We start from the raw sequence: 24,513 nt of genomic DNA, 5'->3' as shown, positions 1-24,513 counted from the left end.
ATGTCCAACTCTTTGCAACTCCATGGATTGCAACACGCCAGGCTTCCGTGTCCATCACCAGCTCCCGGAAATTGCTCAAACTCATGTCCATCAAGTCGGTGATCCATCCAGCCATCTCATCCTCTGTCATCCCCTTCACCTCCTGCCTTTAATCTTTCCCAGCATCAGGGTCCTTTTCAATGAGTCAGCTCTTCACATCAGGTGGCCAAAGTATTGGAGCTTCAGCATCAGTCCTTCCAATGAATATTCAGGACTGATTTCCTTTAGGATGGACTGGTTGGATCTCCTTGCAGTCCAAGGGACTCTCAAGAGTCTTCTCCAACACCACAGTTCAAAAGCATCAATTCTTTGGTGCTCAGCCTTCTTTATGGTCCAACTCTCACATCCATACATGACTACTGGAAAAAAATAACAGAGCTTTGACTAGCCGGACCTTTATCGGCAAAGTAATGTCTCTGCTTTCTTTTGGAATTTTGCCACATGGGAAAAACATGGTACTGAATTTCTTTTGTTGTTGTTCAGTTGCTGAGTCACAGCCAACTCTTAGCGACCCAATGGACTGCAGCACGCCAGGTTCCTCTCTCCTCCAGTATCTCCCAGAGTTTGCTCAAATTCATGTCAATTGAGTTGGTAATGCTATCTAACCATTGACTTTCTAGGATTTGTAAAAGCAAGTAAATAAGCAGTGTAACAGAAAACAAATACAGGTATATGAGTATTAAGTGAAAAGAAACATTTTCTTCCAGAGCAGTGTGATTTTGACATGGCATATTTCGCTGTTAAACTTTAACAAGATTCTATGTGTGTTTATAGACAAAATGTTTTAACTTAATTCTATGAGACAGCTGGAAATTGCTCACATTTGCTTTTTTGCTCAAAATATTTGTTTGGAATTAGTCAATTGATTTAATATGTAACATCAGTTAGTGTGAATAAGGAAAAAAGTGCAGTTGACAGGGAAGAAAATATTGTTGTATAATGTGACCATTGTGTTGATAGAATGAGTTAGTGTTCTTCAGTAGAGATGTTTAGTGTTAACTCTGATTTGGAATATAGTGAAAAAAAACCTGTACTGTCAATCTTACACTCAGATAAAAAACCTGCAGAGGATAACAGGTTTTTTTGCTCATGCTTAGAAAATTGTTAAGTCAAGTACCCTGATATAAGTGTGTTCAATCCCTAAGTCAGTCCAACTCTTTATGACCCCATGGACTGTAGTACATTCAGCTCCTCTGTCTTCTACTGTCTCCTGGGGTTTGCTCAGATTGGTGTTGATTGAGTTGCTGATGTTATTTCAGTATCTCATCATTTGCCCCCTTCTCCTTTTGCCTTCAATCTTTCCCATCATCAGAGTCTTTTCCTATGACTTGGCTCTTCACATCAGGTGGCCAAAGTATTGGAGCCTCAGAATCAGGCCTTCCAATGAATATTTGGAAAAAAAAATCAGGGCTGATTTCCTTTAGGATTGACTGGTTTGATCTCCTTGCAGTCCAGGGGATTCTCAAGAGTCTTCTCCAGCACCACGATTTGAAAGCATCAGTTCTTTGGTGCTCAGCCTTCCTTAAGGTTCAACTCTCACATCTGTACATGACTGCTGGAGAAGCTGTAACTTTGACTATACTGACCTTTGTTGCCAAAATGATGTCTCAGCTCTTTTAATATGCTACAATATAAAAAACATCAGAATGATCTCTGTTCATTTCCAAGGCAAACCATTCAATATCACAGTAATCCAAGTCTATGCCCTGACCAGTAATGCTGAAGAAGCTGAAGTTGAATGGTTCTATGAAGACCTACAAGACCTTCTAGAACTAATACCCCCAAAAGATGTCCTCTTCATTATAGGGGACTGGAATGTAAAAGTAGGAAGTGAAGAAACACCTGGAGTAACAGGGAAATTTGGCCTTGGAGTACAGAATGAAGCAGGGCAAAGGCTAATAGAGTTTTACCAAGGGAACGCACTGGTCATAGCAAGTACCCACTTCTAACAACACAAGAGAAGAATCTACACATGGACATCACCAGATGGTCAATACCCAAATCAGATTGATTATATTCTTTGCAGCCAAAGATGGAGAAGATCTATACAGCAAAAACAAGACTGGGATCTGACTCCCAGTCAGATCATGAACTCCTTATTGCCAAATTCAGACTAAAATTGCAGTAAGTAGGGAAAACCATTAGACCATTCGGATATGACCTAAATCAAATCCTTATTGATTATACACTGGAAGTGAGAAATAGATTCATGGGATTAGGTCTGATAGAGTGCCTGATGAACTATGGATGGAGGTTCATGACATTGTACAGGAGACAGGGATCAAGAACATCCCCAAGAAAAAGAAATGCACAAAAGCAAAATGGCTGTCTGAGGACGCCTTACAAATAGCTGTGAAAAGAAGAGAAGCCAAAAGCAAAGAAGAGAAGGAAAGATATACCCATTTGAATGCAGAGTTCCAAAGAATAGCAAGGAGAGATAAGAAAGCCTTCCTCAGTGATCAATGCAAAGAAATAGAGGAAAACAACAGAATGGGAAAGACTAGATTTCTGGAAAATTAGAGATACCAAGGAAACATTTCATGCAAAGATGGGCTTAATAAAGGACAGAAATAGTATGGACCCAACAGAAGCAGAAGATATTAAGAAGAAGAGGTGGCAAGAATACACAGAACTGTACAAAAAAGATCTTCACAACCCAGATAATCACGATTGTACGATCACTCACCTAGGGCCGGACATCCTGGAATGTGAAGTCAAGTGGGCCTTAGGAAACATCACTGTGGTGATGGAATTCCAGTTGAGCTATTTCAAATCCGTAAAGATGATGCTGTGAAAGTGCTGCACTCAATATGCCAGCACATTTGGAAAACTCAGCAGTGGCCACAGGACTGGAAAAGGTCAGTTTTCATTCCAATCCCAAAGAAAGGCAATGCCAAAAAATGCTCAAACTACTGCACAATTGCACTCATCTCACATGCTAGTAAAGTAATGCTTAAAATTCTCCAAGCCAGGCTTCAGCAGTACGTGAACCATGAACTTCCAGATATTTGAGCTGGTTTTACAAAAGGCAGAGGAACCAGAGATCAAATTGCCAACATCTGCTGGAACATCAAAAAAGCAAGAGAGTTCCATAAAAACATCTCTTTCTCCTTTATTGACTATGCCAAAGCCTTTGACTGTGTGGATCACTACAAACTATGGAAAATTCTGAAAGAGATGGGAATACCAGACCACCTGACCTGCCTCTTGAGAAATCTCTATGCAGGTCAAGAAGCAACAGTTAGAACTGGACATGGAACAACAGAGTGGTTCCAAATAGGGAAAGGAGTACATCAAGGCTGTATATTGTCACCCTGCTTATTTAACTTATATGCAGAGTACATCATGAGAAATGCTGGGCTGGATGAAGCACATGCTGGAATCAAGATTGCCGGGAGAAATATCAATAACCTCAGATATGCAGATGACACCACCCTTATGTCAGAAAGCAAAGAACTAAAGAGCCTCTTGATGAAAGTGAAAGAGGAGAGTGAAAAAGTTGGCTTAAAGCTTAGCTTTCAGAAAAGTAATATCATGCCATCTGGTCCCATCACTTCATGGGAAATAGATGGAGAAACAGTGGAAACAGTGAGAGACTTTGTTTTGGGGGCCTCCAAAATCATTGCAGATGGTGACTGCACCCATGAAATTAAAAGATGCTTGCTCCTTGGAAGAAAAGTTATGACCAACCTAGACAGCATATTAAAAAGCAGAAACATTACTTTGCCAACAAAGTTCCGTCTAGTCAAAGCTATGGATTTTCCAGTAGTCATGTATGGATATGAGAGTTGGACTATAAAGAAAGCTGAGCACCAAAGAATTGATGCTTTTGAACTGTGGTGTTGGAGAAGACTCTTGAGAGTCCCTTGGACTGCAAGGAGCTCCAACCAGTCGACTCATCCTAAAGGAGATCAGTCCTGAATATTCATTGGAAGGACTGATGTTGAAGCTGAAACTCCAATACTTTGGCCACCTGATGTGAAGAGCTGACTCATTGGAAAAGACCCTGATGCTGGGAAAGACTGATGACAGGAGAAGGGGACATCAGAGGATGGGATGGTCAGATGGCATCACCGACTCAATGGACATGAGTTTGAGTCAACTCCGGGAGTTGGTGATGGACAGGGAGTCCTGGCGTGTGGCAGTCCATGGGGTTGCAAAGAGTCAGACACAACTGAGTGACTGAACTAACTGAACTGGTTTTGTCAAAGCTTTCCTTCTAAGGAGCAAGCATCTTTTAATTTTGTGGCTGCACTCACTCTCTGCAGTGATTTTGGACCCAAGAAAATAAAATCTGTAACTGTTTCCACTTTTTCCCCACCCATTTGCCATGAAGTGATGGGACTGGATGCCATGACCTTTGTTTTTTGAATGTTGAGTTTCAAGCCAGATTTTTCACTCTTCTTTCACCCTCAAGAGGCTCTTTCGTTCCTCTTCACTTTCTGCCATTAGGGTGGTGTCATCTGCATATCTGAGGATGTTGATATTTCTTCCAGCAGTCTTGATTCCAGCTTGTGCTTCATCCAGCCAAGCATTTCACATGATGTACTCTACTCATTTATAAGTTAAATAAGTAGGGTGCAATGTACAGCCTTGACATACTCCTTTCTCACTTTTGAACCAAATACCATGTTATATTGAGTCATGTATTTTCTTCAATTAAATTATTTTTACATATTCTGTAAAATCTGGAGGATTCTCTGCCAGCTGAGCCACCAGGGAAACCCAAGAATACTGGAGTGGGTAGCCTATCTCTTCTTCAGTGGATCTTCCCGACCCAGGATTGAATTGGTGTCTCCTGCATTGGAGGTAAAGAATCCGCCTGCAATGTGGGACACCTGGGTTTGATCCTGGGTTTGGACGATCCCCTGGAGAAGAGAACGGCTACCCATGCCAGCATTCTCGCCTGAAGAATTCCACGGACCATACAGTCCATGGGGTTGCAAAGAGTTGGACATGACTGAGCAACTTTCACTTCACTTCACTTCACAGCAGAGGAATTAAGATTCAAAATATTAAGTGGACTTATGTCTAGGAGAGAGCTGATAAATGCTTGCTCAATTAATAAATTGATAGAGCCAGGTTTAAAACTAGATTTTATAAGCTTAAGTTCAGTTTTCTTCTTGCTTTATCGTTTATCTTCCTGGAAGGGGCTTGAGCAAACCTAGAACAATGGTATATTGTGCTATTTATTCAACAATTAATGTTTGCTTTTGAAAGAAGAGAATTATGGTGCTTTTACCAGCCTTTATTTAATAAAGGAAGTGTGTGGTCTTCCCTGATGGCTCAGACAGTAAAAATCTGCCTGCAATGCAGAAGACCTGGGTTTGATCCCTGGGTTGGAAAGATCCCATCGAGAAGGGAATGGCAAACCACTTCAGTATTCTTGCCTGCAGAATTCCAGGCAAAGAGGAGCCTGGCGGGCTACAGTCCATGAGGTTGCATAGAGCTGGACACGATTGAGTGCTACCATTTTTACTTTTCAAAGGACATGTCTACCTTTTGCTTAGCCTATAATTCATACCTTCCTATCCTTAAAATTCTGAGATATAAGTGGCATATAGCATTGAATTAACTTTAGGTATACTGATTCAATCTCCCTGGTAGTAATGAATTTATTCAGATTTTCTCTTTCTTCATGATTCAGTCTTGATAGGTAGTATATTTCTAGAAATTTCCATGTCTTCAAAGTTGTACAATTTGTTGACCTAAGATAGTTCATAATAGCCTCTTATGAGTCTTTGTATTTCTAAGTGCAGTTGTGTTTCCTCCTTCATTTCTGATATTGAGTATTCTTCTTTTTCTTAGTCAAATGTTGCCAATTTTGTGTATTTTTTCAAAAAACTAGCTCTTACATTTCAATGACCTTTTGTCTTTTAAGGCTGTTTCTTTTTAAAAAAATTTTAATTGGAGAATAATTGCTTTACAATGCTGTGTTAGTTTCTGGCATACAACATGAATCAGCCTTAAGTATGCATATATCCCCTCCCTCTCGCTCCCTACCCCAGCTTACTCTTATTTCATCTCTACTCTAATCTTTATTTCCTTCCTTATATGAACTTGAGATTCATTTCTGTTTTGTATCTTTAAGGAATAAAGTTAGGTCATTTGAGATCCTGTTTCTTTACATAGGCACTTATCATTATGAGCTTCCCTCTTAGAACTGCTTCTGGTGTCCCGTAAGTTTTTGTATGTTTTATTTCCATTTTCACTTGTCTTAGTTTTTGATTGCTCTTTTGTTTTCCATACCAATGTAGTCAGAAGAAAAAAATGCTTGATATGATTTCAGTCTTCTTTGTTGATTTGTTTTGTGCCCTAACATCATATATCCTAGAAAATGTTTCATATTAGCTTGAGAATAATGTGTATCCTGTTGCTTTTGGATGGAACGTTCTGTATATGTTAAGTCCATCTGGTCTGACATGTAGTTTCAGTCCAATGTTTCCCTTCTGGTTTTGTCTGGATGTTCTGTTTATGAAAGTAGATTATTAAAGTCCCCTAATATTATTATGATGTCTACTTCTCCCTTTAGGGCTGTTAATATCTGCTTTATGTTTAGGTGCTCCTACGTTGAGTATCGGAGAAGGCGATGGCACCCCATTCCAGTACTCTTGCCTAGAAATTCCCATGGATGGAGGAGCCTGGTGGGCTGCAGTCCATGGGGTTGCAGAGAGTTGGACGCGACTGAGTGACTTCATATTCACTTTTCACTTTCATGCATTGGAGAAGGAAATGGCAACCCACTCCAGTGTTCTTGCCTGGAGAATCCCAGGGATGGGGGAGCCTGGTGGGCTGCCGTCTATGGGGTCGCACAGAGTTGGACACGACTGAAGCGACTTAGCAGCAGCAGCAGGATGTTGAGTATAATTCACAAATGTTATATCCTCTCATTGGATTGACTTATCATTTTATAATTATCTTTTGTCTCTTATTAGTCTTTGTCTAAGTCAGTTTTGCTTGATAAAAGTTCAGTTACCTCAGGTTTTTGTTTTCCATTTGTGCAGAGTATCATTTTCCATCCCTTCATTTTCAGTGTGTGTCCTTACGATCTGTGAGTCTGTTGCAGACAGCATATAGATGGGTCTTGTTTTTAAATGTATCCAGTCATGCTGTGTATTTTGGAGAATTTAGTCCATATACACTTTAGGTGATTATTGATAGGTATGTACTTACTGCCATTTTGTTGATTGTTCCCTGGCTGTTTTGTAATTCCTCATTCTCTTGATCTCTTCATCTGTGGTTTAATGATCTTCTGTAGTAATATGTCTAGATTCCTTTATCTTTTATTATTATGTTTTGTTTTTATTATAGGTTTTTGCTTGTTTCCATGAGGTTTAAATTTATGTCTTTTTTTAAGATAAAATAACAAGTTTGAATGTACTCTTAACTCCTGTCTTTTTAATATCTAGAAAATTTTAAGCAATGTTCCCCTTTCCTTTTTTGGTGTTAATCATTTGTTTTACTTTTATCCTTTTTATTAGTTCCTTCCCTGCTCCCCCACCCTGCCCCCCACCCAGAGGTCTTTTGGTGTTGCTTTTTTCATAGTATAGAACTGTTGTTTCATGGATTTCTCCTTTTTTTTCTTACAATTTTGTGGCTTTTAGTATATTTAGTTATGCAACCATCACAACTTGATAAAACATTTTTATTACCCCCAAAGAAACCCCTATACATTAGCAGTTATTTCCCAGTTCTGTTGCCCCACTCAATCCCCATCCTAGGCACGGGCAATTGCTAACCCCTTTTCTACCTCTATGGTTTGCCTACTGTGGCCATTTCACATAAATGGAATCATAATATGTGGCCTTTTACAACAGGCTTCTTTCTCTTAGCAGGTGTTCAAAGTTCATCCATGTTGTAGCACATTTCATTATTTTTAATTTTCAAATGATTTTTCATTATATGTATATACACTTATTTATCCACCCATCAGTAAACATTTAGGCTGTTTCCACTTATGGCTAGTATGAATAACACCACTATAAACATGGAAAGAAAAGTTTCTGTGGTATATATGTTGTTTCTCTTGGGTGTATACCTAGGAGTGGAAACACTGGGTCATACACTAGCCCTTGATTTAACTTTCTGAAGAACTGCACTACTGTTCTTCTAAAGTGATTTCACCATTTTATATCCCCAACAACTACTGCAGAATCCCATTTTCCTCACGTCTTGGCCAACAGCTGTTATTGTCTAGCTTTCTAATTTAAACATCCTTGGGTAGGTAAGATGGTATCTCATGACTTTTATTTGAATTTCCCCAATGACTGATTTTGTTAAGCATGTTTTCATGTGTTTACTAGACATTTTTTTTTAATCATCTTTGGTAGTATCTCTTCCAATCATATGGCCATTAAAATTTTGTTGTTAAGATTTCTTTATATATTCTGGATACAAATTCCTTATGAGGTAATCAGTCTCCAATATTTTCTCTCATTCTGTGGGTTGTCATCTCATCTTTTTGATGGTGTCCTTTGAAACACAATGCTTTTAATTTTGATGAAGTTCAATTTATCTTTGCTGCTACTGTTGTTTTTGGTATTCTAAGAAACACTGCCTAACCTATTGTGATGAGGAAAATTTCTTCTTTTATAGTTTTAGCTTACAAGTAGATCTCTGATCTTTTAAATTTTTACATAGAACGTGAAGTAGAAGTCTGAATTCATTCCTTTGCACGTGAACGACTGTTTTTGCATTGTTATTTACTTTCAGTTTGAGATGAAAGCTTACCTTTTTATTTTCCCAACTTTCTATAAAGTTACATATTTGCATTTAAGCACTGCTTTATTTCTATCCCACAATTTTGCTGCTATTTTCATTATCATTCAGCAAAAAATATGTTCTAATTCCCACTGCAATTCCACTTTGACCCTTGGGTTATTCAGAAATGTGCTGCTTAATCTCCAGACTTTTGGGGATTTTTATAGGTTTGTTTTATGGTGCAGCCTATGGTCTAGGGTTAAGTATCCCACATGGACGTGAAAAGAAAATGTTATCTGCAGTTGTCTAGTGTCATGTTAGATAGTTGTCAGATCAAGCTAAGGTCCCAGTCATGGGAGTTAAGGCACCTACACTCTCCTAGCTGGGCCTCCAGGCTAAGAGGCAGACAAGCCATTCCCGTTGTATTTTGTTCAAACCCCTGAGCCATAGGCTTTATAAAATGATTATGTCATGAAGTTTTAGAATGGTTTGTTATGAAACAATTGTTAAGAATAACAGATTATAATGTAGACTCAGTGTTTATGAATAGAATCTATGGTTTTTCATAATCCTTATGGAATTTAGGAGCAGAGTTAGAGAACTAATTCTAGCATAATATTTTATATCCATTTGGAAATAAGCAAGATTAACCCCAAATACTGACATTTTACAGCTGTAATTGTAGTAGCTCGTAACACACTCCTAATACAGTGGAGTTGTTATATATAAAATTGGGGGCTTTCCTATGCTAAAATCTACTTATCATTGTCAATGTGTACAAAAATATAAATACAACCCCCAAGAGATTTATAGAAGAAATACATATTATTGAAGTAAAAGTTAAGTTCAGTTCTGAAATTCATTTCATTATGAGGCTATCTTGTCTGCCTTAAGTGAAGTATTTTCTGGGTATTCACATTTCAAATTATTGGGCAACAAAACTACTGAAATACAGTAATTGCTTTCGAAAGTACACAGGAAGGGGCTTTGTCCACTTACGAAGACAGCTGTCCCCCAGGTTTTGGTGCTTCTGACCATTTGAGTTGCTAAGTGCAAGGACCTGCTGAGGTGCTGTGTGAGTCCAAAAGGCATTTGTTCTGTGCTGGTAGGGCTACTGGGCAGACTCATTTAAGAGTATGTTATTTTGAGCTATGAATGTAAACAAATCAAGGGTAAAGTTAAAGAAAAAAAGTGTTTATTTAGGCCATCGACTAGGATCATAATAAATAATGCAATATACTAACGTAATAACAGATGTTCTCATGCATTTATCACATTTATAAATATACAAGAAAGCTGGCTTACAGGGCTGTTGGGACAAATTTGGAAATGTGTAGTTGGCAATACAGTGAAAGTTAACAGTGTTAAGACTATCAAACAGATTCTCTTTCCTATCATTTTTTAAAATACATCCTCTATATATCTGTGAATAAATGGTAATGTTCCCTTATAGTTTCTACTTTTTATACACATGCCAGAGCTAAGCCAATTGTCAAAGATTGAGGTTGATAATTTGTTATCAATATTTCTAATGGAAACCAGATTTTAGAAATAATAAAGGTAAAAATTCTTCTGCATGTCAATGTGGAGGCTGATGTATTGCATGCCAGAATCACTTAAACAATAAACGGTGCCTGAATGAAATAAAATCCCAAAGTAGAAGTCTATAAATAGTAACCTTGATACTTAATATAAAAATGCTATTGTAATATGATGTCTGTAATTTGGCAAATGACCAAATTATCTGACTGCAACAGTGATGAACTTTGATTAAAGCTTAGTTTTGCTAGTAAATTTCACATAAAGAATTTAAATAGGGTAACCTTTAACATAAAGCTTTAAAACAAATAATTTAAACATATCTTAAACACTGAAAATGTGTCTTTAATTGTTATTTACAGTTTATCAGTGATACCAGTGTATAGCTTCATTGGGCCACTTGCCAGTCTTGCGTCCTTTTTTCAACATCTGCTATTACAATCTTCTTTATAAATACTTAGGCAAATCAGTTTAGTGAAGGAGAGCGATCTGTGGTCCAGAGTAATTCAATGTATGGCCATTTGGTTTGGAGACAGCGTTTAATGGGCGTGTCATCTGTCTGTAGCAGGGGGTCTTCAAACCCCATAACAACTGCGGTTCCTTCCACATACATTACCTATTGAACAGAAGCAATCCACTGAGGTCAATCAATCTTAGCAAAGTCTTATGAGGGACTTTTTCATAGACCAGCAAACAGGGTACTGTGTTTATGATTCGGGATTTTAAAAAATCACAAAGAACGTACTGCTTCTGATAAAAGAAAATTCATTCTTCAAATGTTGCCTCGTTATTCAAATGCTGCCTTATTTCAGATAAAAAGTTGTAATAAAAATACAGCTATATATTCTGAGAAGGACTTATAATGAAAGCAGAAAATAAAGTGCTGAATTTCCAGAGCTGGAAGCAAATTGGATATTTGTCAATGAAATTTTCTGTTATTGTATTAAATACTTCTGAAGTGCTCTTCATTTTGGTTTGGCACCAAAAATCATGGAGAAAAAAAGACTTCAGTCAGAAACAGAAATAGCAGGAAAAGGTTGATGGATAAAAAACTAGGTAATTGATATGCAGTGGCAGGTGGACGTCAAAAAAGGTTTCATTCTAATTTAAAAAACTTTTAGATATTATCTATGAAGTAACATACTGACAATGAGTTAGCATTTATAAGCACTCACTGTATATATGAAAGCACTGTCATTAATTTCTCGATATCAGGATATTCTAATTGCATAATTTGAAAGACAAGAGAATAAGCCTGCTGTGTTGAAAAAGTATGTATAATGATTTTCACACTCAGTGGCTGATACATATGATTGTAATTATAGCTTTTATCTTGGAAGAACATAAACTTAAGCCTTAAGTTGGAGTCTCCTTAAAAAACATTAACTACAGGAGTGGAGTATTTTCTATTACTACGTCAGGTACTTTGGTTTCTTAATTAGGTTCTAGGTTTGATGGAGTAAGTTTACTATTAAAACCCTAAGTAATCATGCTAAATTTTTTAGCTCTCTAAAATTGTCCACCAAGCATATAGCAGGTTATCATAATGAACAAGACAGACAAGACCTCCCTTCCATGAGAAACCTTCCTTGCTCACAGCATTAGAGCAGAAGTGCTCAGGGCTGAGTACCATGATCTCCTCTGTGGCCTCACTGTGGCCTCACCAGCCTGGGCTGCCCTGGTGGGCCAGGCTCCCTTCCACTTGGCCAGCCTTCTCCTGCTACCTGTTTCCTCAGGTATTTTTAATAGTATCTTCTAAGCGGTCTACCACATTTCTAGCTTATAAGTAACTTTATGTTATACCTTTGCAGCTTAATAGTATAATACATGCTTTGCATTCTAATTCTTATGTACTGTTGTCAGGTTAATAGTTCATCTTTGATTTCTGATCTTTTTGTTAGTCATGTCAGACACTTGTCATGAGCATGACTTAAAAACTTACTATACACATACAGCGTGGGCAAGCAGACCAAGGACAAGACTGGGTTTCAGGAACTCAGTTCCAGTCCCTGCTCTGACAGTGACTGGCTGTGTGACCCTGGGTGAGTCGCTTAATCTCCGTCCCAGAGGCTTCATCTGTAAAATACAGATAATATTTGACTGATCTACCTTGCAGGGATTGTGTAGGCAAGTAACTACTTTGTGACTACAAAGTACCTTCTAGTACAAGGCTACACAGAACTTACAACTAGATGAAGCGCTCATTTACACATTAGGACCAAACATACAAGTTTTCTTATTGACAATTTCTATTTTTCAAAATAGGTATCAATCAATTACCCTCCTATGAAAAGATCTTTGGCCCTAATTTAGTAAAAGTTCTCATTTATATTTTGTTATGAAAACAAAAGTATATTTTAGGGGCAGGTTTAGATTTGCCCTAATGCACACGATGATCTGTTTTCTGTAGCCATCCTCAGTATATCAAATACACATGAAGTCAGCATGGGTACTTCAAATTAAAAAGGCATGTTAGGCCTTAGTCCTAATATGAGCTGTATCTACTGTGACTCTCAACTGGAATACATGCAAACAGAGTAGATATATCTCATGTGTCGCCAAGCTCATTAATCAAAGAGGGTGAATTGGCAAGACCAAGCTTCTGCTGTGGAGTGGGTGAGTACATCTGCAAGTGAAGCACCCGCGGGCCCTTGTCCGAGATTCAAGGAGGCAACATCGGAGCACAGCGGGTGAACCGCAGGCTTGGAGGGAGACACCAGGCCTTTGCTCCAGCTCTGCTGTCTCCTGGCTGCCTGACCTTGGTGAGCTGCTTCCTTCTCTGTGCCTCAGTTTTCTCTACTGTAAACGGAGAATATGCAAGAATACTTAGTTCACGGGGTGGGGTGAAACTTTGGAGAAAACAAAGTGTTGATGACAATTCTAGGTACATCCTCAATAAATACTCGCTGTTATGGTTATTAATTTAAATCCTTTAAAATAGATTTCTTTTTTTTTTAAATAAAAAGTCTCCCTCTTGCCCCTTCTTTCTTCATTTAAGTGGATCAGTAACTTCAGTGGACTAAACTTGATTTTGTAATATTTGCACACCAAGGGTAACAACATGTATGTAGGTGAGTTACCTTGTTACAGTGAAACCACTACTCCAAAATTCCAATGATGATCTCACTGAGTCCAGGTCTAAGATAAGCTGTGACAGTAAGAGACTCCTAGAATAACCTCCTTGCTTAGGCATCAGTTTTATGGGACTCAGACATTGTAATACATACTCCTGTATTTTATCAACTCAGGTGAAGACAAATTACACTGAGTTATCATACCTTTTCATTGTAATTTGACTGTTTCAATCCATTGTAGTGGTAGACAGTAAAAGACTCTGGACCACTGGAACCCTATATTATAAATAACCAACAATTAAAACTGTAAATCTTTATATCAGGCAATTTCTAACTAGCAATTCAAAGTAAAATGGAAGCTTCTTAATTCTACAGCCTTGATTAAGGAATCAGTTGACAAAGCAAGAAACTTAGATTTATGTACTTAAGTACTATAAAATCTAAAAGCTGAAATAGTCGCATCTGGGGAAGAGACTGGAAATTGGCGGAGCGGTGATTTTTATGATAAGCTCTTCTACAGTAGTTTATGGTTTTGAGTATGTGCATGTATGGGGGTGGAGATGAGACTTGGCCCAGTCCCAGAAGCTCCTGGAACCCACCTTCCAGGCACTACCTACCTCTTCCATCCTTCAGGTATTCTGAGCTACTCCTTCCTGCTCATGTTTAGTTCATGCTGGGATTTGTAACCAAGAATCCTAAAAACGTAGGACCTAAGCTGCTTTTCCAGTCTTGTCCCCAACCACTCACCTTTCTCAGTTCTCTGAGACAAGCATATTCCTCATCTTCCCATGAAAAGACCTTTTGTTGTCAGCTCTGTGCACATTTGTGATTTTTTTTCCAACTTCTCTTGTTTTACAAGATCTAGTTCAAATCGTACTTTAAGTTTTCCTTAAATATACTAATTGGACTTCCAGTTGTCTCAATAATTTGTGCATCATATTTTAAAAGTTCGTATTTTTAACTGTTTTTAACTTTTCATGTCTAGACTCCAAGCTCTTTTTTGTATCCCACTCGAAAGTTTTATAAGACATATCAACCATCTTAATTTATACACGAGTCAGTGCAATTACTTAGATAAATGATTTGACTGGATTTTCAGAGTTAACTTACAAAATAAATATTTTACTGCAGTTCTAGTAACAAGTGGCATAAAATAGCAATAAAAGGTAATGTAACGGTGCTAAAATGCTTTGTCTCTGGGCTTAGACAACCTACACTGGAGCCTGTATCGGCCTCGTGCTAGCAGTGTAACCTTAAGCCATTTTTTTAAGTTCTCTAATCTTCAATTTCCTCCCGGGGAAAAATAATACACAATTTAGAAGGTACACAGTATCTCATGCATAGTACATGCTTATTAAATGGTAGCTGCTTCTGCTACTCTTACTGTAAACCATGCTGGTATCTGATGAAATCACAACACACCTGCTAAATAATTTGAGGGAGTGGTAAAACCCTGCACTCCTACAGGAGGAAAAGTAAGTGTAGGCTGTAGAATTAGCCAGTGACACAGACATGACCCAACATGAAACAGTACAGTTGCACTCAAAGGGTCTTCTTTAATGCAACTAAAATTCTCCTGGGATACAGGAGCACTGGTAGGAGTTCGCACTACACACAGGCTCCTTAACCTTCTTTGTTAGCGTTGAGAAAGTTCTAAAGATACATACCAAACTGTTGACAATAGGGACCTGAGAGAAGTTACCCAGGGGCAGGAGGGAATTAAGAGAATCTTTCTTTAGAAAACAGTATCAAACTATCTATATTGGTGTATATACTCTTTCACCACCTCTGTCCTTTAATCAAAATTTTACATTACTGTATTGGAACACACATGCCCTTCTATCCTCTTGGTCTGGGCAAGTATTTACATAATAATAGTGCTTAGTCTAATATCTGCATGTTAGAACATGTTTAGTAGGGAAAAATGCTGAAACAATCATAATATGATCATCCCAATAGAATGAAACAATGTTACCTGATCAGGAAAAAATTCTTGAAGAAATGGACCCAATAATATGATTCCTAATCCTTCTGGATCTAATTTATTCTTCATAAGATTTATACTATGGAGAGAGAGAAAAGAAAAACAGTGGATACCACAGGAAAAAAAAAGCTTATTTTTCTTCTTTCATGATTAAATTACTGGTACTGCAACACATTTGACTGCCAAAAATCCCGAGAGCTGTTCTTTTTTAGACCCTTAATGACAAATACACAGGAATGACATCTAATTTGCCAAAACTTGGTTATTTTTAAACCAGAGTAATCTGTTACTATTTAGAATTTAAATTATGATGATGACTTTGGAATATTGTTCCTTATTAGGTAACGTATAAAAAACCCAGGCTTGTAAAAGCAGGCCTATAGCCTCCCAAAAGCACATTCCCTTTGCTTCATAGGTATCCCTGAATTTAGCTACCAAATGAGGCATTTAGGCTTAAAAATAAACATTTTTTTCTTTTACGTTAAAGAGAAAAAGGAACAGTGTCAAAGGCAGCGGTACGGGGGGATAATCAAAAACATCTCCTGAAAAGCTTACTTTCAAGAACCAAATAAGGTGGAGGTTTAAAATTCTTAGACAGTGTAAACTGAAGGTTAAAAAAGGTAAGACAATTCTCAAAGAGCTAATAAAGTACACTGAATTTCAAGAAGTGGCATGACTGGAGTAGCGCTTGGCAGAGCCCTTAGCATTTGGTGTCACTGAGGTTGCTGAAAGGTACTATGTATAGAAAGAAGGCAGAGAAGACGGATTGCAGTTTAAAGAGTTTTAAAAATGAAAATGGTCTTTTCAGAACATTTTTATTCTCCATATTACCTCTCAGGTTATAAAGGTAACTTTTATACAGTTGAGCCTTGCATAACATGGCTTTGAATTGCCAGGGTCCACTTACACACACACACACACACGTATTTTTCAATCAATATATACATATATCATAAATATATTTCTCTGATGATTTTCCTAATAACCTTTCCTTTAGCTTACTTTAAGAATACAGTAATACATATATTTACTATATTTATTAATCCTTGATACAGTCCAGTTAGCTTATGGCCATCAAACATTATAAATGTGACTGGACCAAAAGACCAAGTGAGTAACTGTCCAATCTTACAGCTATTTCTAGAAAAAACAATTTGACTCAGCTGTGCTAACTTTAATAACGACCTTTTTCTTCCTTCCCATCTTAAGACTTCTTAGTAACCAAAATTATCCGAGTTCAAGTCTCTCTTGAGTATTAGAGCAATGTAAACAAAAAGATCTCCACTTGGTAATCAGTTGAGAATAAATACGGTAGTTACTATTATACCATTTATTGGACTGGTTCAACTGTCTCTGAATTTCTCCTCTTTAAGTTGGAATCACCAATTATGTCTACTAAGAAAGGGTAACATCCCAGCTTTAGGTGGTGAGATTGAGACATTATTTCACATGTGATTAATTTGCAAATGTTTATACATATTTCATACTTTCAAAGAAAATAAGCCAAACTAACTGAAAACAGAATAGTATCAAGTTCTAAAAACTGTGTATACCAATTTGTTTTGGGTTGCTTTTGCTGAATCCTTTCCTTAAATGTTTGTTAGCTAAAGCTTGTTCACTGTCAGATACACTTTCAGAAAAAGGGAAAAAAAGAAATGTAGATCAAAGGTGATTTTTAATAACCTATATTTGATCAATATATTATGTATTTGATTAAAAGATGTGTCCACCTAACTAGACAGAGATCTTCCCATGGATAATAAAGATCCCAAATTTATAGAAGTTATAGATGGAATGATGTACATTTTTAATGAAGACAATGGCCACGTGGGGCAGTTAAGAGTCCTCCCACCCTCCCCCCTCACTAAATAAATAACACTTTGTATGTATCTTACTATTCAGGATCGGAAACAAGGTCCAATGCTTTCATCACATCTTCTAGAAGTGAGTCAGGTATGAATCCATTATCTGAGAAAAAATATTACAGAAACAATTTAGATAGTTTACTTCAAGAAATGCTATTATTGCTGATCACAGACACCATGCAAAGTCAGTAAGAGGGATACAAAGAGTTAAGGAATAGCATATTCAGTTTATTTTGGGCACAGTGTCTATCAGGTTCTTTTTTTCTGTTAGTGTTCTTGAGCACATAGGCAAAGATTTATTTTCAAGGTTAGTTTTTAATACAAAAATAACCACATGACTTCTACCTGAGAACACCAAGGAAACCTTAAAGCCAAATTACTTCTTAAACAGGCTTACAAATTTAAATGATGTAAGTTTTTTCTACTTAAGTTTTTAACAACTATTAATTAGGTATATTTTTCAATATTTATTGAAATGTAAACCTTTAAATTCCCTTTAACAAATCCAATTTAAATAATCCTTTACCAATAAATTCCTCTTGTTACAATGTTTTTTTAACTTTTTGAAAGGATTTTCATGATCGATTGCTATTTAGATCTCTAATAATATAAGATCAAGAAAAGATATCTCTTGACTTAAATCAACAGACCTGACTTAAATAAAAGCCAAAGATTTAATAGGAAAAAAAAAAAGTTGGGACGCAGAGTAGACTCAAATGTAGATGAAGACTAGTCAATAGAAAATACTCCTTTTCTGGGGCTCAATGAGGATGGGAAATGGCCCAAACTCAGATGACGCAATAGAGCATGACACACAAAAAAAGCTTGTAGGGCTGTCTGAAATCACGGTGCTTTTAAACAAGCAAGTTGTTGATTCCCTTAAATGTACAACACTCGAATTCCTCTACCCATTTACTCATTTCTGAAGACTGTCTTGGCTTCTGATCAGCTTCCAAAATGATACCCTTTTTCAGGGATTAGAATAATAAAAATAAAAATCTTGTCTTGGAAAATGAGGTGTCCACAAGCCCTGCTTCTGTCATCAAACCACAATATAAAGCATAGCTGCTCTTTCTGGATGTAGCATGTACTCTGTCTCTACCAGAAAGGAAATAAAGAAGTTATGATTTTTTAAAGTATTTTCTTAAACCTCCTTAAGCACATGCTTATTCATATGAAGACTGGCCTTGACTAAAAGGCTGAGAATCATTTAGGATAATTAAAAATTTTCCTAAACATAGTTTTATAAAGTGGGGGTTTAGAATAATTCCAGTTTGTCAAGCTACCAATAATTTACAATATAGAGAATAAAGAACTTGTTTGAAGGCACCTGTGAAAATATTCCAGCTTTGTAAGCCTAACTTGAGTTCGAAAGGTAGAAAAAAATTATTCATTTTGCTTAGTTAGGTCACAGCTAAAAGCTTAGCATCTCCAAATGTAAAACAGGCTTTATCAGGTCACTGGCAGACAGAAACAGTTCTGTGTTTATGGGTTATCACATGTATCACTCGACACAGGCAGTGTGTATTACAATATTCTTCAGGAGCACTGAATGGCAGGCAGCCTAATCTCTCCTCACTGTAACTGAGACTCTGCTCCCATCCTCAAAAAAGCTAATTGGCTGTATAAGATACAAACAACAAGCAGGAAAACAACACAATGACCTCGTTAACTCAAACATGATTTACCTCAAAACGTAACCACTCCAATACTTTTTAAGCAGCCTATGAGATTTACAGCTTGTAAACACGGAGCACAGCAGTGACTATTTTTTTATACATACAGTATATCTATTTTTTTATACATACAGTATAACTAGAGACTGGACAGCATTTTTTCAATACCTCACAGACTTTTAATATACCCAAGATCAGAAGAGGAGATTTGGAATTACCTTTTTAAAACACTGATTTTGAAGTTACTTTATTCTTTAGCAGTCATTCATATCAAGACAAGGTCTTTAGAAAAAGAAGCCTTAAGTCTAAGCAGATGAAACTCATGCCATCTAGGATTTAGTTGGTTGGTTCCACAAAGAATATGGAAATGGAGACACAATGGTAAGATAACCTCAATACCAACAGCAGAGGAAACCTAAGAGTCAATTTGTTGACTTCTCAAGCTATTCTTGCCTGGAAAATTCCATGTACAAAGGAGCCCAGTGGGCTATAGTCCATGGGCTACCATGCTGGTGGGTTGCAAAGAATCGGACACGACTGAGTGAGCACACACACGCGTGCGCGCACACACACACACACACACACACACACACACTGAGTGAGCGCACACGTGCACGCACGCACGCACACGCACACACACACACACACACACACCAAGCAGGGCTAAGAAGCACACAAGAAAAAAGGAGAATGTGAATGCATCAGTAATATTTTTTTTTTTTTTTGCATCAGTAATTTAACCACATAAATATAAAACAGACTTGTGCAGGCGCGAATGGGGAGGATGAGAGGGGGCACTGTGTGTGTGACAGTGAGCTCGTGAGCAGCTACAGAGCCAATATTCACATACAGTTAGGCTGTGTTTTAAGACATTTGAAAAGGAGGGGAAAAGCTATTTGTTTACAAATGTGAAAGAGTTTTGCTTTTTAAAAACAAGTAAACAGATGGTAAGAAGTGCCCAGCTCCTAGAGCGTGAGAGGAGGGACATAGTGCAGAGCAGTGCTGGGAAGGAGCGTGACAGTGGAGTGAGTTAACAACCTGCTTGGTATGATGAGAGTTCATGAGGGAGAAGAAGTCAGAGCTGGACGTGAAGGAAAAGGAAGCACCCACTGTGATTCCCACTGGGAAAACCTGGGGAAGACAAGGGGAACCTGGCAGGTCTCTCTTAGCAGAGGCCGCAGCTGACAGAGAGCTGCAGGAGAAGAGCTGTGTCAGGAGTTCAAGTGGGTGAGGGAGAGCTTGAGAGGAGGCAGGACCCAGCACTGGGACTGTAACATATTCAAACCTCTGTAGATGATAAGAGTAAAGTTTCTTCGGAACAGAGGAGAAAATCGAGAGCTAGTTATTGTTTATTGTTTAGTCGCCAAGTTGTGTCTGACTCTTTGTGACCCCAAGGACTGTAGCCCGCCAAGCTTGGAAATCCCATGGACAAGGCAAGAATACTGGAGTGGGTTGCCATTTCCTAGAAGAGATCTAATTGAGGAGACTGTAAACGCTGTTGGTCTTAGTCAAGAAAATAATAAATTATTTTTATTAAACGTTGTATCATACTTTACCTATTATTATTATCAATCCTTTACTAACAAACAATTTAGTAGAACTCTTAGTGGAGAAAATATGTGACTCTGGCCCTGAGGCAAGGTCCGGGCGTTTTTGTGGTTGCTTTTGCCCTGGTCTCCTGTCCCATGTCTCCCTGCTGCTTTGCTTCTCTGGCCCCTGGACAGCAGTGAAGACATAGCCCCAGGACCAGCACAGGGCTTGATGTAAGAAGCTGCTCAATCACAGTTCTGACAATTATTCAAGCTAACCCTAACTTTACACTTACATAAACTGTTCTGTTCAGGCACCATGGTTCAACCAAAAACAGCTTTGTGAACTGTACCTATGAAGTTTGGAAAGAAATGAGTAGTTGATTTCTGGCCTATCTTGCAAAACCACTTTACTTTATATGTGATGGGAAAGTTACAAACCAAACGTGGGGCAGAACACAGACAAGAGTACTATGGTGGGGGTGGGGAGCAAATTAGTAAGGTAGCTGATTAGTTTGTGACTAAAAATGAAGAATTTTCTTTTTGGAAAACTCAGCAGTGGCCACAGGACTGGAAAAGGTCAGTTTTCATTCCAATCCCAAAGAAAGGCAATGCCAAAGAATGCTCAAACTACCGCACAATTGCACTCATCTCATACGCTAGTAAAGTGATGCTTAAAATTCTCCAAGCCAGGCTTCAACAATACAGGAACCATGAACTTCCAGATATTCAATCTGGTTTTAGAAAAGGCAGAGGAACCAGAGATCAAATTGCCAACATCTGCTGGATCATAGAAAGAGTGTTCCAGAAAAACATCTATTTCTGCTTTATTGACTATGCCAAAGCCTTTGTGTGGATCACAATAAACTGTGGAAAATTCTGAAAGAGATGGGAATACCAGGCCACCTGATCTGCCTCTTGAGAAACCTATATGCATGTCAGGAAGCAACAGTTAGAACCAGACATGGAACAATAGACTGGTTCCAAATAGGAAAAGGAGTACGTCAAGGCTGTATATTGTCACCCTGTTTATTTAACTTATATGCAGAGTACATCATGAGAAACGCTGGACTGGAAGAAGCACAAGCTGGAATCGAGATTGCCAGGAGATATATCAATAACCTCAGATATGCAGATGACACCACCCTTATGGCAGAAAGTGAAGAGGAACTAAAAAGCCTCTTGATGAAAGTGAAAGTGGAGAGTGAAAAAGCTGGCTTAAAGCTCAACATTCAGAAAACGAAGATTATGGTATATGGTCCCATCACTTCATGGGAAATAGATGGGGAAACAGTGGAAACAGTGTCAGACTTTATTTTGGGGGGCTCCAAAATACTGCAGATGGTGACTGCAGCCATGAAATTAAAAGACACTTACTCCTTGGAAGGAAAGTTATGACCAACCTAGATGGCATATTCAAAAGCAGAGACGTTACTTTGCCCACAAAGGTTCGTCTAGTCAAGGCTATGGTTTTCCCTGTGGTCATATATGGATGTGAGAGTTGGACCATGAAGAAGGCTGAGTGCCAAAAAATTGATGCTTTTGAACTGTGGTGTTGGAGAAGACTCTTGAGAGTCCCTTGGACTGCAAGGAGATCCAACCAGTCCATTCTGAAGGAGATCAGCCCTGGGATTTCTTTGGAAGGTGAGTCTGAGTGAACTCCGGGAGTTGGTGATGGACAGGGAGGCCTGGCGTGCTGCGATTCATGGGGTCGCAAAAAGTCGGACACGACTGAGCGACTGATCTGATCTGATGATACATAAGAAAGCAGACTTATAGACTGAAAGGTAACTAAAGTTATATGGGTTACCAAGATTCCTAGAATTTGTGTGACTGAAAGAGTACATCTCCAAGAACAAAAAATCTCAAGACAGAAGAAAATGAATTTATAAAAATAACTGCATTCATCAGTTGATAAGGACTAATCCAACAACGTAGGTTCCTACATGGTAATTTACAAGGGAAGGCACAATTTAGAAGGCACAACTCAGTTTTAAGGTTATCCTGGAAAACTCAGTTAGTTGTGACCATCACCTAACCAAAGGTGATCAAAACCACCTAGTTAACAATGATACAGTGGACAACAGAGTGATATCTATCTATTTATGAACTTTTCAAAACAACCTTTGTTAGTGTGGTAGAGAAGCTAAGATCTGGCTCAAAAACAAATCATAAAGTTTGTTTTTCTTCTTCTGTATTTTCTTCCACAGTATTACACAGAAATATTCTGGGGAGTGATATCAGCAAGATGGAGGCTTGGAGACCCCAACTCATGTCTCCCACACAAAAACCCAACAAAACAACAAACAACTACAAACTGAAGAAAACAGTCCGAGGATAGCACTGGGCTATGAAGCAGAAGCAAAAACCCCATGGTGTTCCAAGATACATTGAGGATAGTGGTGTAGAAAAGTACACCACTTTTTAAGAAGTATCCCCCAGCCAAGAGCAGCCTGACACCAGGAGGGTTGCCCTGGGAGGAAGTTCACCACCTGGGGGAAAAGGAAAACCCATGCAGGCCTCCCCAACAGTTGGGGCGGGGCACATGCAGCCCCTGCTGCAATGGTCTCCTACCGTCTTCATCAGTGCTGCTCTGGTATCTCCTCCCAGAAGGTCTACCCCCGGGTTCCCTGCCCTGTTTTTAGGTGCTCACCTAAATAGAGTCCAGACATAAACCTACACATAAATAGACAATTAACTTACAGCACAGGAGTTATGATATACAATGAATAAAGACCAGTCTCTTCAACAAGTGGTACTGTGAAAACTGGACTACTTGTCTTACACCACACACATAATTTGATCCACTTTGAGTTAAGACTTGACTGTAAGACCAGAAACCTTAAAACTTGTTAGAAAACACAGGTGGTAAGCTCCACGACACTCTTGGCATTGATTTTTTTGGATGTGACATCAAAAGCAAAAATAAACAAGTGGACTGTATCAAACTAAAAAGCTTCTGTGTAACAAAGGAAAATGAAAAGGCAACCTACTGAATGGGAGAATATATTTGCAAATCTCACATCTGATAAAGGGTTACTATACAAAATATGTGAAGAACTCACAGAACTCAATACAGAAACCCCAAACACTATGATTAAAATAGAGGCAGAGGCTCTGAATGCACATTTTCCTATGAAGATATACTGATTATATACAACAGGTACATGAAACAGTACTCAACACCCACTAGTTGTCAGGGAAATGCAAATCAAAGTCACAATAAGAAACAGCAGGTGTTCGAGAGGATGTGGAGAAAAGGGAACCCCTGGGCACTGTTAGTGGGGATGTACAGCCACTATGGAGTACAGTATGGAGGTTTCTCAGAAAGTTAAAAAGAGAAAGAACTACCACAACATCCAGCAATTCCACTTCTGGGTATTTATTTGAAGGAAGAGAAAACACTACTTGAGATGCATCTTCACGTTCAATGCTGCACTGTTTACAACCCAAGATACTGAAACACTCCAAATGTCCATCAGTGGATGAATGGATGAAGAAAATGTGGTATATACACTAAATGGAGTATTATTCAGCCAATAAAAAAGGAAGGAACTCTTTCTATTTGCCTCAACATGGTTGGAACTTGAGGGCATTATGCTAAAGTGAAGTAAATCAGACAAAGACAAATACCATATTATCCCAATTATATGTGGAATCTAAACAAGACTGAGCTCACAGATACAGGAACAGATTGGTGGTTGCTAGAGGCAAGGGGTGGGGGAGTAGGTGAAAGGAGTAAAAGATGTCAGAGGTACAACCTTTCAGTTATGAGTCATGGGATGCGATGTACAGCATGGTGACTAGAATTAATCATACTGTACTGCTTATCTGAAAACTCCTAAGAAAGTTTAATTCAGAAGTAGTATTTTTCCCTGTTTAACACCATCAGAAGTCAAGATTCAAGTAACCATACTTAAGTACCATGTGAAACAAAACCCTTCCTTGTGAGAATATGATGATCACTTTTTTTGGTTCTCATTTCCACTGTTTCTTATTTAAAACTTTCAACTAGTCCAAGATAGATTTCATTCAGTAATCCAATAACTCTTTAAAAATAAAACTCAGGAAAGGATCAGTGTATTTCAAATATATAAAGATATAAAA

At 38.1% G+C, this 24,513-nt stretch overlaps 1 protein-coding gene and 1 long non-coding RNA gene across 22 annotated transcripts in view; one reads left to right on the top strand and one right to left on the bottom strand.

The window, feature by feature from the left end:
- The window catches only part of LOC147360998 (uncharacterized), a 130,046-nt gene that overhangs the window by 67,811 nt on the left and 37,722 nt on the right, over window positions 1-24,513 (top strand). The window contains exon 5 of one of the 10 annotated variants that reach the window (XR_015139592.1): window positions 22,617-23,158. The exons of 8 other annotated variants lie outside the window; for them this stretch is intronic. This is a non-coding gene — a long non-coding RNA (uncharacterized LOC147360998). Of the gene's footprint in view, window positions 1-6,598; window positions 10,871-22,616; window positions 23,159-24,513 lie in introns of those variants that run through there. One more of the 10 variants, XR_015139595.1, reaches the window with a different exon arrangement.
- MINDY3 (MINDY lysine 48 deubiquitinase 3) overlaps window positions 9,913-24,513 on the bottom strand; it is a 567,291-nt gene continuing 552,690 nt past the window's right edge. For all 12 annotated transcript variants that reach the window (XM_086334210.1, XM_086334208.1, XM_086334217.1 and 9 more), the window contains 4 exons: window positions 17,232-17,304; window positions 15,328-15,415; window positions 13,557-13,628; window positions 9,913-10,894 (listed from right to left, as the gene is read on the bottom strand). In XM_086334210.1, the coding sequence (XP_086190336.1) occupies window positions 10,745-10,894; window positions 13,557-13,628; window positions 15,328-15,415; window positions 17,232-17,304 (383 nt within the window). In that variant the 3' untranslated portion in view covers window positions 9,913-10,744. The remainder of the gene's footprint in view (window positions 10,895-13,556; window positions 13,629-15,327; window positions 15,416-17,231; window positions 17,305-24,513) is intronic.

This window comes from Bos grunniens, chromosome 13 (assembly GCF_055505025.1).
Source record: "Bos grunniens cultivar Pamir isolate PY7600 chromosome 13, Bosgru_T2T1.0, whole genome shotgun sequence".
NCBI classification, from domain to species: domain Eukaryota; kingdom Metazoa; phylum Chordata; class Mammalia; order Artiodactyla; family Bovidae; genus Bos; species Bos grunniens.
This window is presented reverse-complemented; position numbering and strand designations above follow the sequence as displayed.